Genomic DNA, 20,229 nt, shown 5'->3' with positions numbered 1-20,229 from the left:
TTCCGTTTTCAGGTTTAAGCCCCAGAAACCAGCATGGAGGGCAGGTGGGGCTCTCCGGAGGCCCAGAGGTCACAGGTGCATGTGGCTGGTGTCCTGCACTGATTCATGCCCCCGCAGCCCCCAGAACCTCAGCTTGTGACTTGTTTGGCAGCAGGGGTGGGTGTGTGCAGACGCAGCTGAGATCAGGACTGAGAGGGGGCCAGCAGGAGCGAGCGTCTTCACGGAGGGAGACGACAGTCGGGGGAGCACCCTCACAGTGGGAGAGGACGGTCGGGGAGCACCCTCACGGGAGGGAGGACAGTCGGGAGAGCACCTTCACGGGGGGAGAGGACAGTCAGGGGAGCACCCTCACGTGGTGAGAGGATGGTCGGGGAGCACCCTCAGAGGAGGAGAGGACAGTCAGGCGAACATCCTCACGGGGGGAGAGGACAGTCGGGGGAACACCGTCATGGGGGGAGAGGACAGTTGGGGAGCATCCTCACAGAGGGAGAGGACGGTTGGGGAGCACCCTCAGAAGGGGAGAGGATGGTCGGGGGAGCACCCTTGGGGGGAGAGGACGGTCGGGGAGCACCGTCACAGAGGGAGAGTACGGTTGGGGTAGCCTCCTCACAGGGGGAGAGGATGGTCGGAGGAGCACCCTCGGTGGGGAGAGGACGGTTGGGGGAGCACACTCACGGGGGAGAGGATGGTCAGGGGAGCCTCCTCCCAGCGGGAGAGGACGGTCGGGGGAGCACCCTCGGGGGAGAGGATGGTTGGGGAGCACCCTCACGGAGGGAGAAGATGGTCAGGGGAGCCTCCTCACAGCGGGAGAGGACGGTTGGGGAGCACCCTCGAGGAGGGGGAGAGGACGGTCAGGGGATCTTCCTCATGGAGGGGGAGGGGACGGTCAGGAGAGCACCCTCATGGTGGGGAGGATGGTCGAAGGAGCACCCTCACGTGGGGGAGGATGGTTGGGGAGCACCCTTGGGGGGGAGAGGACGTTCAGGGGAACACCCTCACGGAGGGAGAGTACGGTCGGGGGAGCACCCTCAGGGCGGGAGAGGATGGTCGGGGGAGCACCCTCATGGGGGAGAGGACGGTTGGGGGAGCCCTGTGTGGATGAGACCGGGACTGAAGCAGCCTGGTGCACGGCGCTTGGATGCCCAGAGCCCCCAGTGGTGGGCGGCAGGGGGACCTTCCCTGGAGCCTCAAGAAGGAGCACATCTCTGGGCCACCTGACGGGGGGCTTCCGGCTCCAGAACTGGGGTGACTGATACCTGCTGCTCGTGTGAAACTGCTGCTATCCCGCCAGGGTGCTCTGGGCCAGCCCCGACCATCATGCCTCTGAGTCCTGGCCCAGTGTCCCAGCTGGTCCCGCAGGCACATGGCCAGCCTTCTTCTGGGTGAGCCCTCCACCTACGCAGGCCAGCCAGAGCAAGAGTCCTCTCAAGCCGGCAGAGCTGGCCCTACTGACCCGGCCGTCCTGGAGCTGTGGCTCCCTTTGCTGGCCCCGTCCTGGCTCTCTGCTGTCCAAGCTGTTGCTGCGGGCCTGGGTTAGGGAATGACACCCTCGGGCAGGGAGACAGGCCATGGGGAGCGTCCCTGGGCTCAGGACGGCCGGGCCCCCCAAAGCTTTCTCTGCACTGAGGCTGCACCGCCTGAGCCCGGTCTGTCTGGTGCCGGGGGCTCAAGGCCCCTGTTGTCAGGGGGCTCATCTGGGCCAGGCTCGCCCTGCTCTCTGGGCCTGGGTCCCGCTGTTGGCTTGCAGGGGGTCACGTGGGGCCTTGGCCCTGCTCGCGGATCCAGGTGACTGTCCTGGGTGAGTGCCCCGCTCCCCGTTCCCCAGGGCCCCCAGTCCTCAGGAGTTGCCCCTTTGCTCCCTGCCTGCCAAGGTCCAGCCCCGGCTGATCCAGGGTATTCGAAGGGGAGACGGCGTCGGCGACCTATTCAAATGGTAATTAGAGATATAAAGAGTAATAGAATGAGGATAGCTCAGTAGGAAAATTCAGTGGAGAAAAGAAGCTGAGTAGCTTGGTTTACGCGGAAAATCAATATAACCCTTGACACCAGGTTAGCTCTGACCACGGAGGCGCCCTCTCGAATAGCGGAAGGTGCCCCACCTTAGACACCTTCTCGAGTGGGTCTTAGAAGCCCAGGCAAATAAGTGGTCGCAGAGGATATCCACGCTCTAGATGGAGACTTCAGCCGGAAGTTAAAGGGAAGAATGACATGGGGAGACCAAGCGTTGGTGAGCAAGGCCCGTAGCTTTATTTTCAACAGGGGTTTTTATACCCTAAGTTACACATAGAGGATAATAGGGGATGCAAAGTCAGCAGTCTTTGATTCTTATCAAAAACCAGGGTTTCTTTCCTGCAAATTTATCGTATACAAATGGTTTAGGTGATTTACATCATCTTCTGGCCAGAAGGCCTACTAACATTTTATGACTCTTGACAAGGACTTATCAACAAAGACTTATTTTCTCTAAGAGTAATTATTTTAAGGTTTGGCGCCATCTTCCGAAGATAAAATTGCATTCCTATAGGGCGGATGTGTAATGGGTTTACAACAAAGGAAAGAATTTATTACCTTAAGGGTCTAAAGTTACTAACACCAAGGCCACTACTTATTTTTTCTACATACCAACTATATTAATTAATACACATTCAAGGATACAATTCAGGGGATGTGAAAACTTGGCAACAAGCATTGGTTCATCAATGAAATCCTTTACTAGTCTTATTCTGACAGTTTCTAACTCTCTGAGAGGCTCTAAGCTATTTGAATATCTTAAGCTTCCCGTGCCTCTGGAGGCTGGGAGACTGTAAACAATCGTATGCATAGCTGTAGGAGTCCAGGTAAACTTGTCAGGCGAGTTAGAGAGCCATCTGAGGGGTTTGGATTTAAACACTCCTACTTGCCCAGGAACTTTATTAATTGGAACTGTAAGTTAACTCTTTGACAGAGAGAGCGAGATGGTGGTGGGGGACAGCCCCCAGTAAAGTCAGAGGTGAGAGCACAAAGCAATAAAGTAGGCAGACTCTGGTTTTTTGGGGGGTAGATGCTCGAGAATATCCGGGGGACTCCTGAGGCTCGATCCCGCCTTTGTGTATGCCGAGCCTCCTTCCTCATGACCTTTGTCACGAGTGGAATGCCTCACCAGCTCCCGGCACCTGCCCGCTTCCCTGCACCCCCAGGCTGCTCTGACCCAGGCCTCTCAGGATGGCCCTGCGCTCTGCTGGCCGCCTCCTTCCTCTACCGGACTCTACGGACCAGCCCTTGGGCCATCCCCAGCTCCGTCATGGCCGCAGTGTGGCCCCCAGGTGGGTCGGGCCTCCCTGGGCTTCTGGTGCAGACTGTCTGTTTTGTCATTTTCTCCCGGTGTTGTTCCTTCCGTTTCCCTTCCTGATCTCAATGGACCAGCAGGACCTCCATCCTGAAATAGGCATAAGGTCCAGTAGACAGGATCCGGGCTCCCCCAGCCGTCAGTGTCCTCATCCCGGAATCTGTGAGCTCTGTGACAAAGGGACCCCACGACCGAGACTAAGGGCCTTGAGATGGGGATTACCCTGGGTTGATGGGCGGGCTGGCTGTTACCCCAGGGCTCTGAGAAGCAGGGTGGGGGTCAGAGGGGCAGCAGGTCTGTGGCGCTGGGTCTGCAGAAGGAGGCTGGCTGTGAAGCCAGGGCTGCAGTGGCCCCTGGGACCTGGGAAAAGCCACGAGCAGATTTCCTCCTGGGGCCTCAGGAAGGATGGACGGAGGACGCTCCGTCTCTGCCCAGCGAGGCCCAGAGCTGTGCCGTTGTGACTTCCTCCCAGCAGCCACAGGAAACCAGGACAGTCACTGGCTGGGTGCCTGGTTCCGTTGCAGCGCTTCTGGGGCCCACGGGCCTGAATGCTGCCCTGCTCGCGGACGCGTCTGACTCTCTCCTGTGTGTGTTTCCATCATTTACTGTCTCTGTGCTTCATTCTGGTTAGTTTCTCTTAACTTTTCTTCCAGCTCACTAGTTGTGTCTCTGCTGGGATTAACTGGCTGGAAGCTACTGCCTCCTGCCCCTTTGGTTGGGCTTCCCTGGTGGCTCAGATGATAATGAATCCGCCTGCCGTGCAGGAGACCCAGGTTCGATCGCTGGCTTGGGAAGATTCTCTGGAGAAGGGAAAGGCTACCCACTCCTGTATTCTTGCCACGGACAGAGGAGCCTGGCGGGTCGCAGAGTCGGGCCCAGCAGAACGACTAACAGCCGTGTGTCTGTCTTCTCTCCTCCCTCCCCCCCCCCGTCTGTCTCTCTCTCCTTCTCTGTCTCCTCTCTCCTCTCTCTCTCTCCCTCTGTCTTCCTGGACTCCAGTGCTGTGCTCCTTTTCCGTATGTGCACAGAGGGGAAAGGAGAAAAGATCTGCAAGGTTTCCCGTGTGTTACATGCTTTGTATGTTCCGTTCCACTTAATAAAATTAACCCCCCTGTGAAGTGGGTATTATTTCCATTTTCCAGATGTGGAAATTGAAGCTCAGCGGCTTGTGATGACCTCACAGGTTGGGGTAGAAACCAGCTTGCCATCCATTTGGTGGTTCCCACATGGTTCTTTTTTGAATGTTTTCCACTGCGTGTGATTAAAGCAATTTCAATGGCCACAAGTGCTTGTTTTAATCAGTCAACTCAGAGTCTCTCCCCACCCCTTTCTGCCCTTAAGATGACAGCGGCCCGCTCCCCTCCTGGGGCTCGCAAAGGAGGGAGTAGCCTGGAAGATCACAGAGGTGCTTCTCTTTGTGCCCGACTGGAGCGGTTGCGTGTCTGTGGCCCGGTAGCTGGCGGCCCTCACGAGGACGTGCTGGGCTGGGCCTGCCCCTGCGGTCTGGGGCTAGCGCGGGGCCACTTCCCTCACTAGACCTCCATCCTGCGTCCGTTTCCTGTGGAGCCCAGACAGCAGCACAGACTCACATCCTGGCTTCTGCCTTCTCATTGCTGGCTCTACAGGTTCAAGAGCAGGGCCGTGCCCTGGGCCAGCCTGTTTCCTGCTGGGCACATGCAGAGGGGGACAATCACATGTTGTTGTGATTATTATTGCTGCTGCAGACAAAGCTGCAGTGCGCCCCTCTGAACGTCTATCTTTACAAACCGAGACTCTCCTTTCTGCAGGATGGGTTCTCAACTGTGGGGGTGATTGAGCAAAAATCTCCGTAGTTTTTTATTTTAATAGATGATAGCAGACTATTTTCTTAAAAGGAGCGGTAGTTCACATGCTGTGCCTGCAAATGAGAAGGCTGCTGTCTGGCACACTCTTTTCCTTGTTCCCGTTTGGTGGGCACACAGTGGCCCACCCTGCCCTTCCCAGGCGACCGTGACCTTGCGCGTGCCCTTGTCCCTGCGTGGATCCATGGGGGAGGGGAGCGTGTGCCTTCCCTTCCGTGTCCTCTGCAGGCCCCCCTCCACCAAGCCTGGTGGAGGCGGGGAAGCAGTCTCTGCCAGGGCCCCCAGCCTTTGCATCTTTCTAAACCGAGACCGTCCCCCCTGGACACTAACTCCCCCGCTTCGTCCCCACCTGTTGGCACCTGCCAGTCTGCTTTCGGTCTTTACGGTTGGCTGCTCTGAGCACTGCAGGTAAGCAGGCGGCAGGTGTCCATCCCCTTCTGTCTGGCCCATGTCACTGAGCACTGTGTCCTCAAGGTCCATCCACAGTTAGCACGGCTCAGAACTTCCTCCCTGTTTTCTCTGTCGTGTGGACGGGCCGCACTCTGTTTATCCCTCGTCAGTCGGGACACCCGGGTGGCTTCCATCCTGTGGCTACTGCAAACAATGCTGCTGTGAATGTGGGTGGACAGAATTTAAAATTAATTTAGGTTTTAAGTGACTAAATAATAGAATTTGATAGTTGGTTTTTGGAATTCGGACTGATATAAAAGCATAAAAACAGAAGACGATTGTGGATTTTGCCACTGTGGGTTGGGGGAACAGTAGTCCAGCTGCACCTAAGGCAGGGACCCCAAAGGGGACCCCCTCCCGCTCCCAGATCACGCCCTCAGGTCAGCCACGCTTTGCCCGAAGGAACAGTAGGAGCTGAGTCTAGGGGAGCTGGGACCCTGGCTGGGTTGAGTTAAGGGACCTGGGGAGGCTGGTGTGTGGCTCCCGTGGCCAGTGGCCAGGCCACCAGGGGCTGGCATCTCCAGGGCAGTTGGGAGGCTGGGGCCACCTGCCTGGATATGTGCTCAGAGCCACTGGGGCCTCTTCCTGCCCGAGGAGCAGGCGGCTGAGAGCCTCCTGATGCTCAGATGACCGGGCCTGAGGTGCGGGGCTGAGGGGGTGACACGTCAGAGGCGGCCTTGACCTGTGGTGGGCGCAGTGTGCCCCAGACCACAGTGGGGGGCTCAGGGATTACCGACATGGGCCCCCCGTCAGCAATGGGGCAGACCATCTGGGTGGAGGTACAGGGCCGCAGGGAGGCTCCCCCGACCTCTGTGTCTGCCTTCAGGAGGGTCCCCACATTCTGAAGCCTCCAAACACGTAGGTACCTCACCCAGACCGCAGGCACCTCCCTCCATCCACAGGGGACCGCAGACCGCAGGGGCCTCCCTCAGTCCACACAGGACCGCAGGCCCTAGAGGCCGTCGTCCACGAGGGCTGAGGGCCCAGGCCCCGCCCCTACGGCAGCCCCGCCTCAGTGGCCTAAGCTGGGTTCCCTTGGAGACCCTCGGCCACAGCCCCACCCTCCGCCAGCAGTCCCGGGGGACCTGGGGCCCCTCTGCCGAGGTATCTGGCGGCCCCCACAGCCCAGCAGACTGGGTCAGGAGGGCGCAGGTCGGGGGGGGGGTGCTGAGGAGGGGCGGGGGGGTGGGTGTCCTGCCGGGAGTTCTCCAGCGGGGGGCGAGGTGGGGGATGTCCTGCTGGGCAGAGGGGCTCCAGGGTGGGCTCGGCTGGCCGCGCCGGGAGGTCTCCAGCGAGGGGCGGGGAGCCCCGAGGCCCCCGCCCCCCTTCCCCCACCCGGCGGCTCTGGAGCCGCGCAGACGCTGCTGCAGGGACAGGCCCGATGGGCCGCGTGGGTGGGGGTGGGCGCGGTGCCGGGCGCCGGGGCGAGCGGGGACGGAAAAAGTGAGTGGGGCGCGGGGCCGCGTTACGGGAAGGCGGATGCTCAGCGCTGAGCGCGGCTCTCGGTCTCGCTGAGCTGGGCGAGGCTGCCAGGCGCCGGCTCTGCCCGCCCGCGGCCGGGCCACTTCCGGCCCCCTGCTGCCCGCTCTTTTGTCTTTGAAATCTTTCTAGTATCAGTATGAACGCGAGGTCTTTAATCCTGCTCAGAGTGTGTGAATCAGGGAGATGTTCAGTGTTCACTGTGGCGTCTCTGACGCTCGAGCGGCCCCCACGGCTCCTGACCGGGCTCCAGCCTGCAATGCACCGTGGGCTGGGTACCCCTGCACACGGTGGCCCAGAGCCAGTTCGCCCAGAGTCCAGGCCTGGGGGCCTCTGCCTCCCCGGGCCGCCCCACTGTCTGCCCTCAGCACGGTGAACCCCTGGGACTTCCGTCCCTGTCAGCCCACCCCCTGCCCCTTCTGGTGTCGAGGTTCTTCACCCGCGACACCAGGGCCTCTTCCCGGCATAGTCGCCTGGGGTGTGAGCAAGCTCTCCGCGTTGGCTGGTTCACAGGTGTGGCTGTGACCTGCAGTTTTCTGATTTTGAGTGAACACCAGCATCCTTTCCCTGTGTGCACATGTGTACATGCGACACGTGGCTGGCGTGTGCGTGTCATTTGCTCCCCTACTTCCCCCCTGTATCTGTGACCTTGCTGTCTCCTGTAACTGGAGTATCAGCCTCCTGCGTGATATTTAAATACTGTCCCCAGTGTGCTGGTGAGGATTTTTCTCCCACGCTGCAGGGTTTCCCCCAATTCACACTTGAATTTCCCCATCCTCTCTTCCCGGCACCTTGGGAAGCCATCTCCATCCTCCCTGTGAGGCTCTGGCCGGTTTTCCTCCTGCGTCCAACGGGGCTGGGACTGATGGAAGCCAGGGCGAGCAAGACCGGTCCCCCTTAAAACTTCCTAAACCACCTGAAAGAGCTCCCCGCGGGCCCTGTTCCTGGCTTTTCATGTGCTAACGCCACTGCTTTAAGGACCCCGAGTTTCAGATCTGATGACGCTGCTTTTCTTTCACTTTCCTTTCCTGGTTTTCTTGGCTGTTACTCGCCTGTTTGTTTTTCCAAGTGAACCTTACAGTTGCAGAAATGTGGGTTTTACTGGGATCGTGTTAAATTCGGAGGAACTGACGTCTCGGACAGTGCCACGCCTGTGCTCCGCGCTGCCCTTGCGGCTTCTCGCTGTTCTCCTGAGAGCTACGCCTGGGTGCTGTCGTCGGCGGAATATTCTCTATCACTTTTTCTTCAGAGTGGTTCTTGCTGGGTGTATGAAAGCCGTTTATTTCTGGATGTTAACGTCACAGTTGCCACGGACTGGGTTCTACTGTTGCCGGAGCTGTTTCCCCACAGAACCTGCCGGGTTTTCCAGGCAAAGCTTCCCAGGCAGTGTTCCCGCTGGGATCCCGGCCCGGTTTCTTTCCCCTGGCCCGGGGCAGTCCGGGGGTGGCAGGCACAGGTGTGGGCTCGAGGGGCCTCTGTGCTCCGGGCCCAGGGTTGGGGTGTCTGTCCTGTTGGTCAGGGGCATCCCCCGCCATATGGAACAGACTGGAACCTGCTGCTGGCTTCACGCGGGGCCTGTGGGGCTGCAGCAGCACATTCAGGCCCGGCAGCTTGGTTGGGGGCGTGCAGGGGGCAGGCTGATGGCATAAGGTCGGGGTAGGGCACTGGAGGCTGGACGGGGTCCTGGGGAAGGGCTTTCAGCTCCTGCGCGGTGTGAGTGTGGGGGTCGGGCCTGGGAGGCCAGTGTGCTCCTGGGTAGCGAGGGGGCGGTGCTGTGTCCTCCACTGTCTGCAGCCCTGCCCAGCCCCTCCCTGCTCCTCCCCCAACAGCGAGCAGGGAAACTCCGGGCCTTTCCTGGAGTGTTCTCACTCTTTAATTACAGTGTAACAGAGTAGGGCAGGGCATGTGGACCCCTGCATGGGATACATGCCCCCCACCCAGGCCGAGCTGACCCTAGCCACACGGTCGGAGTGCGTGTGCAGGCCTCGGGAGGGGACCTGCCCAGCACCCTGGGGGGAGCCTGGCTGAGACCCCTCTGAGTAGCACCGTGAATGGGAGTCCAGGAGACGTGCAGATGCATGGAGACCCCGCGCCCCCAGGAGGGTTTCAGCGGCTGACTGCAGCTCTGCCAGCTCCCTCCTTTGCCTGTTTCCTGGGCTGCACGAAGGCCTGGTGTGTTTGCAGGCAGAGGGCCCACCGCTGTCCTGGCTCTCTCCGGGCCTGAGGGGGCCAGAGGCCATGGGGAACCCTGACCTCGTGCACGTCCCCATGCGCCCCTCGAGGAACCCGAGTGCTGGGTCTACCGGCCTGCGCCACGGCACAGTCTCCAGGTCCCAGGCTCCCTTGGGAGGCAGTGGGTGTGTATAAGGGTGGCTCCAGGCAGCTCAGTCCAGGGCTGGGCCCGGGGTCCTGGGCGAGGCTCCCTCCCTTGCCCCTAGGGACAATGACGCTTCCTGCCCCCGGATTGCTGCAAGCCTTGAAACGGGAGCCAGGCACGGCTGGCAGGTGCTGGCAGGTACCGGGAGGTCCCCTGTGGGCCGGCCTCAAGCCCTCGGTGGCCCACCCATCTCCTCTCCACCGCGTGCCTCTCCAGGGAACGCGGTCAGCCCTGGCTCTGGGCGGAGGGTCTGAAGGACTCTGCCCAGCCTGTGAAGCCAGTCAGAGGGGCCAGGAGCAGTGTCCATCCTCGGTCCTCAGTGGCCAGGGCCCCTGCGGGCTGTCGGCGGACGCCCTGCGGCCTGGGAAGACGATGGTGGCGTACTCTGTCTGCTCCGGGACGCAGGGAGCCGCGGGCTCGGGGGTCTTCTCCCGCCACTGGAAGTCCAGCTCCCCGTAGTCCACTGTGACAGCTGGCACAGAGGGGCAGCCCTCCTTCTAGGGGAGAGAGGGAGGGATGGTCACCGGTCTCCGCGCGTGCCTGCGAGCGCACACACACACACCCCTCCTGGAACAGGCAGTGATGCTGGGCGAGGGGCGTGGCTGTTCTGAGGCGGCTCCGCCCGGTTGACCGGTTGACTGTGGTGGGAAGGGAAGGACACTCACCGGAGGCTGGTCTTGGCTCCTGCGGGCGCAGCCCCCTGCAGGGAAGTACTCGAGTCAGGGAGCCCCAAGGCCCTGCAGTCGTGAGCTGGGGCTTCGGGAGTCCCTGGGCCCCAGAAAGGCGCCAGGTCTTCTGGCCTCCCCACCAGCCCCCAGAGCCCTCTTGGGACCTGAGCTGTCTGAGCCCCAGGGCCCGGCGGGCTCCTGGGCGTCCTGTGCGGCCCAGCCCAGCGGCCCTCCACCAGCCGCCGCGGCTGTGCACCGTCAGTGGTCCATGCACGTCCCCTCACACATCTGAGGGAGGGAGGCGCGGTCCCCTGGCGAGACGACACCCACGCGGGCGTGTCACTGCGGCTGTCACCTTGGGTGCCCGGCAGTTAGAAGAGCTCAGTGCCTTGGCTGAGGTCCAGCCAGGGTGACGGCCGTGGTGGGGGCTGCCTTCCCTCCCCTCCTTCCCAAGAGCAGGCCCCGGGGAGGGCCAGCATCCAGTAGGCCCAGCGGAGGGGTTTCCGAAGGGATCCCCGGCCCTGGAGGCCCAGTCCAGCCTCTCCCTGATGGGGAACACAGAGGGGATAGGATTGGGGCAGGAGGCGAGGGAGGGGGCAGGGGGCAGAGGCGGGGAGCAGTGCCTTTGGGGACCCGTCACCTCGAGTGGCCCTGAGGAAGACCGCGGCCAGGACCCAGATCAGCGGCGGCAGCAGCAGGACCCCCAGAAGGACGCTTGTGACGCCGATGACCAGGCTCTGCATCTGGCCCTCAGGCCTGGGCTGGGGGCTGGGGGGCTCCGTTGGCGGCTCCAGGACCGCCTCTGCAGGGCCGGAGGACAGGGATCAGAGCTGGGCACCCAGCGGTCCTCTCCTCCAAGTCCTAGGCCCACACATGCGGTCTCCAAGCCTGGCCTTGGGCAGGGCTTCCAAGCACAAGGTCACTCTCAGAGGCCTCCCTGCCAGCCCCCTTCCTCAAGGACAGTGGATCTGGGGGGTGCTTCCAGCCGTGGAGAGCGAGGACGGGGGTCACTGCGGTCTTGGGAGTGGGATGCAGGCCCTGCACGAAGCCTGGAGACCCCAAGACCACCCTGCCCTGGCGGCTCCCACCCCAGCCCTGGGGCCTGCACCGCGCTAGGGTCTCTGGCGCCCACACCTGTCACCGTGAGCTCTGCGCTGTGGCTCTCGTTGATCTGCGTCCGGGGTGGCAGGTAGATGGCCCCGCAGAAGTAGACGCCGCTGTCATTGCGCTGGGCCGCCACGATGCTCATGTTAAACTGCTGCCCATCGGGCAGCGGCGTGACGCGGAAGCGCCGGTCTCGGCTGGGCTGGCTGCGGTCCTCAGGGAAGGCGGCCAGTTTGTCCATCTGGTTGCTGGGGCTCTTGCGGTACCAGTTGAGAACGAAGCGCTCCGGCTTACTGGAGAAGCTGCAGGTGAAGGTGGCATTCGCTCCCTCGGGCACGACCAGCCGGGGGGGAGAGAAGGTGAGGGCGCTCCAGGGCCTGCTGGAGGCCTCTGTGGGGAGAGCGGGCGTGAGGTGGGCAGGGACAGCCCCCGGCCCCGGCCCCTCACCTTCCCTCAGCCCCACCAATGAGGAGGTTCTGCCGCGTGCTTCTGCCCCCGAGCCCTGCTCGCCCCCGGGGCAGGACGCTCACCCCCGGGGACAGGGCGCTCGCCCCCCTCCCCCACCCCGCGGACAGCGCGATCGCCCCTGGGAACAGGACGCTCGCCCCAATCACTGGACGCTCCCCCCGGGGCAGGACGCTCGCCCCTGCGGACAGATCACTTCCCCCCTGGGACAGCGTGCTCTCCCCAGGGACAGCGTGCTCGTCCCCGGGGACAGGACGCTTGCCCCAAGGGAGAGGACGCTCGGCCCCGGGGCAGGATGCTCGGCCCCGGGGACAGCGTGCTCGCCCCCGCGGACAGCGTGCTTGCCCCCGTGGACAGCGTGCTCGCCCCCGTGGACAGGACGCTAGCCCCGGGGGACGGGACACTCGGCCCCGGGACAGGACGCTCGGCCCCGGGACAGGACGCTCACCCCCAGGGACAGGGTGCTCGCCCCCGGGGACAGCGTGCTCGCCCCTAGGGACAGGACGCTAGCCCCGGGGGACGGGACACTCGGCCCCGGGACAGGACGCTCGGCCCCGGGACAGGACGCTCACCCCCAGGGACAGGGTGCTCGCCCCCGGGGACAGCGTGCTCGCCCCTAGGGACAGGGTGCTCGCCCCAGGGACAAGGGTGCTCGCCCCCGCGGACAGCGCACTCGCCCCCGGGGACAGGTCGCTTGCCCCCTGGGACAGCGTGCTCGCCCCAGGGACAGCGTGCTAGCCTCCGGGGACAGCGTGCTCGTCCCCGGGGACAGGACGCTCAGCCCGGGGAACAGGACGCTCGGTCCCGGGACAGGACGCTCACCTCTCACAGACAGCTCCATGGTGGGACTCTGTCCTCTGACTGTACTGACCTGGGACCTGCTCTGATCTCCAGGCCCTCATTTCTGCCCCCTGCCCCAGGTGGTAAGGGCCTCCACCCTCTCCCTTGCTGAATCCTAGTTGCCAGTCCCTGCAGGTCCGAGCCCCACGGTCCCAGCTCCAGCACCCTGGGTCCTGCCTGCTCTGAGCGGGGGAGGGGGTGGGTAACCCCTGGGGGCGTCCCGTGGAGGGGGACAAGCTCCATCTCAGGACAGGGTCATTGTTGGAACCCCCCACCTCACGGCGGGCACTGCTGACCAGGCGGTGAGCGAGAGACCCTCTGTATGTACTGCCACAACTCGGAGACTGGCGCTCAGAGGCCAGCGGGGCCATCGCTCATCTGAGGGTGGGTCTGAGCTCTGCCTGCACGCCCCCAACCAGGCCTGCCACGGCCTGCCAAGGCCCACCGGGGGCCGCCCCATCACGTTCAGGGACCTGCTCGCTGACACACGCACACATGCACGTTCCCACACGCCCGCGTGGGTGTACACGCCCTCACCCACCCGCTGGCTGGGTGGGGGGATGACACCCCTCCTAGGAGATGTCCGTCACATCCCCCTCGGAGTCGAGGCCGATGTGGTGCCCCCTTCGCAAGGAGGCGCCCTGTGGCTGGAGGGTGCAGGGTGGCTCCTGATTTGTACATGGGACCCTGAGAACCATGGCAGGGAGTGGCAGGCCTGTGGCTGCCCGGTCTGGACCCAGCTCTTGGTCTGTGGACAGCTGCCCCAGCGCCCCTCCCCCACAATGCTCCTCCAGGCCTGGGGTCTCCCAGCCCCTGTGGAGGGCGGCTCCTGGCTTCTGTGGAGAACCTCCCAACCCTGCCCTGCTGCTTTACGTGCAAGCTGAGCACAGATTCGGTCAAAGCTGTGCGGTGGTGGTGGTGTACCGAGCTGAGAACACTGGCTCTGGTTCCACTGACCCAGCCCAGCCCTGCTGTGCACATGGCCCTTGGTCGGTGCTCCCTGACTCCCACCTGCGGCGAGCCTGAGTCTGGGGCTTCACAGACACCCTAGACTGGCCCTCCCAGACTGTGCCCCCACCCGCCACACCCACGCCACCTCTTGTCCCACCTGCCGAGGCCTTGAGTGAGCCCACTCTTGCGTGGCACCCCCAGCAGGGCCCCTGCTCTGAACCCCTGCGTGGACATTTGCTGGCGGGCCGCGTGTCTGGGGAGGGGGGCCTGCCCGCCTTCAGGTCAGGCCCTCAGCAGTCCCCCTGGCCGGAATCGGTGACCATCTGTGACGTTTTGTGGGGCCTCATGGAGTCGGAACTGGATGAGCTGGACCCTGGGCTGCCAGCCTTGTCTCTACACAGCTGCCCTCGGCCTGCTCAGGCCCTGGGACGGCAGGTCCCTGCTGGTGGCCGACAAGGCCCTGCTCCGTCCGGACCCTGCGAACCCCCGCTGCCTCTCAGCCCCTCCTCCAGCACAGCGCTGCCTCCTCCCAGATGCCCACCCCACCCCTACCGGGCCTCACCCTGTGGCTGGAGGCCGGGGCTGGAGGCCGCCGGGCCTGAGGCCCAGTCAAGGGTGGTGCCTGCGGGGCAGTGATTGTGGGCGGCCCGTCCCCTCTGGGTGCTCAGGACCCAGCTCCGACGGGGCACTCGCCTCCCAGGGCCTTGGCTGTCAGGGGCCCCGGGGGCCGGGCTGGGGTGTGGGGTCACAGAGCGGACCCTCATGGGGTACCTGGCGGCCCCCAGAGGGAGAAAAATGGGCTCCTCTGAGCAAGAGTCCAGAAAAAGCGCAGAGCAGACGGAGGACGGGGCGGGAGCCCGGGGCGGCGGACAGCTGGGGGCCCTGGGTCCCGTGATGCACGTGTCCCCCTGTTCAGCCTTGGCGTGGGAGGCGGTGCCGAGCTTCTTCCCGAGTCCGGGGCGGGGCCTCACTTTATCTCTGCGGTAGGAACACCTATGAAGTCGGCTCTTATCATTTATGAATTGAGCGTTTAAATGTTGGCTATTTCTGTAACAGTAGAATGTCAACGAGGGGCCCCCAGGCCTTTTTTCCTCTTTGAGAAGAGGGTTGAGGAGAAAGCTGAGCCCTAGCAGGGTCAGCGGGGAGAGAGCCTGGGGGAGGACTGGGTGTGATGGGCTGTGAGCCTTGAGGAGGGCTCAGCGTGCCCTCAGAGACCGCATCTCACAGCTGCTGTCTGATGCTTGATGTGGGCAACACCCACCTGCGGTGCTGAAAGCACTGCTCATGGATTGTGAGGTCCCTGCCTTGGGTCTCCAATTCATCCCAAAGGGAAAGGTGCGCCTTCCTCTCCTTTGCAGTGGACCCGGAGGGAGTGACCCCATCATGGGGTCCCCAACAGGTGCCCCAAGAAGGGCCAGCATGTCTGTGACCTCCTACAAGTGAATGACAGTCACGCCCTACCTGGGTCCTTCAGAAATGCCCATACCTGCAGCACAACCCAAGATAGGCGCGCGGGGCTGCGTCAGACAGAGTGCCCGCTCAGCAAAGGACACCATCAAAATCGGACCAAAGGGCGCCTGCTCAGCAAAGGACACCGTCAAAATCGGACCAAAGGGCGCCTGCTCAGCAAAGGACACCGTCAAAATTGGACCAAAGGGTCAAAATCGGACCAAAGGGCGCCCGCTCAGCAAAGGACACCGTCAAAATCGGACCAAAGGGCGCCCGCTCAGCAAAGGACACCGTCAAAATCGGACCGAAGGGCGCCCGCTCAGCAAAGGACACCGTCAAAATCGGACCGAAGGGCGCCCGCTCAGCAAAGGACACCGTCAAAATCGGACCGAAGGGCGCCCGCTCAGCAAAGGACACCGTCAAAATTGGACTGAAGGGCACCCGCTCAGCAAAGGACACCGTCAAAATCAGACCAAAGAGCACCCGCTCAGCAAAGGACACCATCAAAATCAGACCAAAGAGCACCCGCTCAGCAAAGGACACCATCAAAATCAGACCAAAGGGTCAAAATCGGAGCAAAGGGCGCCCGCTCAGCAAAGGACATCTTCAAAATCGGACCAAAGGGCACCCGCTCAGCAAAGGACACTGTCAAAATCGGACCAAAGGGCGCCCGCTCAGCAAAGGACACCGTCAAAATCGGACCAAAGGGTCAATATCGGACCAAAGGGCGCCCGCTCAGCAAAGGACACCGTCAAAATTGGACCAAAGGGTCAAAATCGGACCAAAGGGCGCCCGCTCAGCAAAGGACACCGTCAAAATTGGACTGAAGGGCACCCGCTCAGCAAAGGACACCGTCAAAATCAGACCAAAGAGCACCCGCTCAGCAAAGGACACCATCAAAATCAGACCAAAGAGCACCCGCTCAGCAAAGGACACCATCAAAATCAGACCAAAGGGTCAAAATCGGAGCAAAGGGCGCCCGCTCAGCAAAGGACACCTTCAAAATCGGACCAAAGGGCACCCGCTCAGCAAAGGACACTGTCAAAATCGGACCAAAGGGCGCCCGCTCAGCAAAGGACACCGTCAAAATCGGACCAAAGGGTCAAAATCGGACCAAAGGGCGCCCGCTCAGCAAAGGACACCGTCAAAATAGGACCAAAGGGCGCCCGCTCAGCAAAGGACACCGTCAAAATAGGACCAAAGGGCGCCTGCTCAGCAAAGGACACCATCAAAAGCTGAAGAGGCAGCCGAGCGAATGGGAGAACGTACTTGCAAATCATACATCTGCTAAGGGGTTAATACCCAGAGCATATAAAAAATTCTGAAAACAATAGCAAAAAGTCAAACAATCTGATTAAAAAATGGGCAGAGGACCTGAGGAGACATTTTCCCCAAGAAGATGTGCAGGTGGGCCACAGGGACATGGAAGGCGCTCAGCATCGGTGGCGAGCAGGAGTCGGGACGCACACAGAAACCACAGCGAGCCGGCCCCTCGCAGCTGCCGAACGGCCGTCATCCAAGAGACTAGAGGTAACAAGTGGCGGAGAGGATGTGGAGAAAACTGGAAACTGGTGCGAGGTATGAAGGTTCCTGAAAAACTAAAAATAGAACTACCACACGATCCACCAATTTCACTCGGTTTTCATGTGAAGGAAACCGAAGCACTCACTTGGAAGATACACACACCTCCATGTTCATAGCAGCATGGTTTACAACAGCCAAGATGTGGACACAAGCCGAGTGCCCATGGACAGAGGAACGGATAAAGAAGATATGGTCCATTTATACAGTGGAGCACCGCTGCTGGTGCTGCCAAGTCGCTTCAGTCGTGTCCGACTCTGCGACCCCATAGACGGCAGCCCACCAGGCTCCCCCGTCCCTGGGATTCTTCAGGCAAGAACACTGGAGTGGGTTACTCAGCCACAAAAAAGGATGAAATCTTGTCACTTGCGACAACATGGATGGAGCTGGAGAATATTATACTTAGTGAAGTAAGTTGCACAGAGAAAGACAAATGCTGTTTGATTTTACTTATATGTGGAATCTAAAAAACTAAGAAACAAAAAAAACCCAAAACAAAGCAAGATAAAAATCGAGCTCGTGGGTACGAAGAACAGACTGAAATTTGCCAGAGGTGCATACTCAGTTGCTTCAGGCATGTCTGACTCCATGCGCCCCACGGACTGTAGCCCGCCAGGCTCCTCTGTCCGTGGGATTTCCCAGGCAGGAATACTGGAGTGGGTTGCCATTTCCTCCTCCAGAGGATTTTCCCCACCCAGGGATGGAACCAGCGTCTCCTGTGTCTCCTGTGTTGGTAGGTGGGTCCTTTACCACCGAGCCACCAGGGACGATCATTGCTGGAGGTTGAGGTGGGCGAATGGGTGAAGGCGGCCAAAATGTACCCACTTCCAGGTATAAATAAGTCCTTGGGGTGTGATCTGCAGCATGGGGGCTAGGGTTAATAATATGTGCTGCATATTTGAAAGTACCTAGGAGAGTAGATCTTGAAAGTCCTCCTTATAAGAGAAAACTGGTACCTGTATATGGTGATGATATTAGCCAGACCCACTCTGATGATCGTTTTGGAATATATACAAGTGTGAAATCATTACATGGTATACCTGAAATGAATATGATGAGGCATGCCAGTTATACCTCAAAACATCCTAATTCTAAGGATTTCCATATCGGAAATGAAATAGAGATTTGATTACAAAAAGAAGAGAAGAATGCTGGGCCCAACAGAGCCAGGGAGAGGGACGCCTGCTGAGGTCCGAGGAGGCGGGGTCCTTGACTCAGCTCATCCGGGAAGGGGCCAGGCAGAGGGCAGGCTCGCGACGCAGGGGCGTCTGAACGGTGGGCCTGCCGCGAGGCCTCCGCCCTGGGCCCTAGGGACTCTGTGACTGCTGTGTGTGCACCAAGAGGGCTGTGGGCTGTGCGGCCCCAGACCCAGGCGTTTAGCAGCCCCCAGATTGCGGCCCTATGGGAAACGGGGTCTTTGCTGGCAGGATCGGGTGAGATGAGGAGTTGGTCTGCGGCCCCTGACGCGCCGCTCCTGTGTCCTTCCTGGGGAGAAGACATGGACAGACCTGCACACGGAGCACGCCGTGTGACACGGAGCAGAGCTGGGGTGATGTGTCCACAGGCCCAGAGACACCCGGGATCCCTACCGCTGCCCGGGGCTGGGAGGGGCCTCGGGCAGAGAGAGCCCTGAGACCCTGAGGCCCCTCTGACTTCCCACCTCCAGAGCCACCAGCCCACAGGCTTCTGAGGTCCACGTGGCCAGCCTGGGGTGGGGGTCGCCACGGCAGCCCCAGCACACTGACCCAGGGTCGGTGGTTGGCCGCTGGGTGCAGGGTGTTCATCGCTGTGTTTCTGTACTTTTTTGTATCTTTCAAATAGTTTTCAAGATTGTAAGTTGAAAAAAATAAAGAATCTGACTTAGAAAAAGTATGTCACAGGCAGAGCCAGACAGCTCTTACAAGACGGAGTTCTCATGACACTGTACAGTGGCATTTTATCCCCAAGCTGCGGTGGGAAAATTTCTGCTCAAAGCAGTTAAGGGATCTGTCCCAAGCTCCCCAGTGCCGACCCCTTTAACATTCTGATCCTTCCTTTCTTTGGGAAGGGACCCTGGAGGGGAGCAAGTCACGGGAGGCAAGTCACCCCTACCCGAGCCTCGGCCCTTCTTCCTGGGCGACACGCACCCAGTCTCCACCCCTCCCCACGCCGTGCCTGGACCCCCAGGGCTCCCCACGGGGCACCTTGTGACCACAGGCTTCTGGACCACTGACCACAGCCTTGAGTTTTGCTCTGTCCACGGTGAGCAAGTCCAGGGGAGGAAGGAGAGCAGGGAGGTCCAGCTGTCCCACTCTGTTGGCCAGGCCCAGGCCTGGCACAGACACCTGAAGGGCTCTGGGCACTGGAGTCCAGGACAGGTGGCCAGGGGGTCAGGGCTGCCACCCCTCCCTGTGACCTTTCCAAGGCCCTGGCCCCGGAGCCCAGTGAGGTCCAGAGGAACAGCCCTAGGCCGACTGGGAGCCCCCTTCCCTGGTGTCCCCTCCGGCAGGGCTTGGCACAGCGGCTGAGGGCAAGGGGAGCCAGGAGGGGCGCCTCCCTGACCACGAGGCTCTGGCTGTGGGCCTGCAGGGCCTCCTGGGGAACAGCCTGTACAGGGCGCTGGGGCCAGGCCCCTTCTGGAAGCCCTGCAGACGCTCCTGGCCCTGTGCCCCAGGGCGCCTGTCACAGACCCAGTGGGGCACGGCCCAGGCCCACGAGGGGATGGGGGCTGAATGGGTGTTACTGGAGCTGGGACCCCGCTGACATAATTGCAGAAACACCATCAGGCCGTCCAGCCTGTGCCCTCAAGGAAACGGCCAGTCCGTTTTCCCGCAGGAAAACACTGGTGGGCCCGGGGTCTGGACTCTGGCAGACCAGCGCTGTCATCCTACAGGGAGGGCGCGAGTCCGCCCGTCCCTCAGGCCTCCCGGCAAGAGCGGGGCCCTCCTGCCTGCTCCCCAGGGGGATGGGGCCCACCCCTCGGCGAGGACAGGGCCCACCCCAGGCAAGGACGGCAGGTGAGCAGTCGGAGCCCAGAGAGGGCCCCTCACCGGTCCAAGGCCACGTAGCACCCTGCCGGGGGCCGTGCTGGGCCTCGGGGGCCCGGTCGCACCGGCCGGAGACTGCGAAGGGGAGGCTCTGCCCTGACCCCGCGCCACCCAGCCCCGGCCCACCTACCTAGGAGCCATCCTGGCCAGCAGCCCAGCTGCAGCACGGCCCAGACGAGTGGCCACAGCGCCCGCGGGGTCCCCATGCCCAGGGCGCCTGCCCGCCGGCATGCCGCTCACAGCCTCCACTGCCGCAGGAGAGGAGAGGAAGCTGTCCCGGGCGGGCGGAGGGCCCCGCCCCCAGCCCACCCCCTCTTCCTGGTGGGAGAGACACACTGCACCGAGACAGACAGAGGGGGAGAGGAGCGAGACACGGGCCGGAGGAGGAGGAGGTGGGTCTGCCCCCCTGGCCCGGGGAGGCTCTCGGCTCCTTCTGTGTTGCTGCCCCTTCCTGAAGCCAGGACCCCCCTGGGCGGGAGGAGGGTCTTCTGTCCCCCTCCCCCGGCCAGTCCTGCCCTCTCTGGGCCCAGGTCCCAGCGCCACTGTGCTTGAACCATGGACTGCCGGAGCCCGCTCTGCTGGGGGCAGCGAGTGCTGGGCGGACCCCTGCCTTGCCAGACCTCCCTCATGGCGGTGGGCAACCTCCCCAATGGAGGTGGGCGGCGAGGCTCTG

At 61.9% G+C, this 20,229-nt stretch overlaps 1 protein-coding gene across 3 annotated transcripts; it reads right to left on the bottom strand.

The window, feature by feature from the left end:
• Nucleotides 1-8,945: 8,945 nt before the first annotated feature.
• PDCD1 (programmed cell death 1) lies at nucleotides 8,946-19,932 on the bottom strand. Of its 3 annotated transcripts, none has more exons than XM_086394133.1 (5): nucleotides 19,687-19,932; nucleotides 11,275-11,634; nucleotides 10,781-10,942; nucleotides 10,138-10,172; nucleotides 8,946-9,969 (listed from the first exon to the last, which is right to left on the bottom strand). In XM_086394133.1, exons 1-5 carry the CDS (start codon nucleotides 19,760-19,762, stop codon nucleotides 9,754-9,756), a joined length of 849 nt encoding a protein of 282 aa, XP_086250259.1. In that variant the 5' UTR covers nucleotides 19,763-19,932; the 3' UTR covers nucleotides 8,946-9,753. The 3 variants fall into 3 exon arrangements, with proteins under 3 accessions (XP_086250259.1, XP_086250261.1, XP_086250258.1); XM_086394135.1 differs by having other exon boundaries at nucleotides 8,946-9,966; XM_086394132.1 differs by lacking the exon at nucleotides 10,138-10,172.
• Nucleotides 19,933-20,229: the final 297 nt, after the last annotated feature.

Source organism: Bos grunniens, chromosome 3 (genome assembly GCF_055505025.1).
Source record: "Bos grunniens cultivar Pamir isolate PY7600 chromosome 3, Bosgru_T2T1.0, whole genome shotgun sequence".
NCBI lineage: Eukaryota > Metazoa > Chordata > Mammalia > Artiodactyla > Bovidae > Bos > Bos grunniens.
This window is presented reverse-complemented; position numbering and strand designations above follow the sequence as displayed.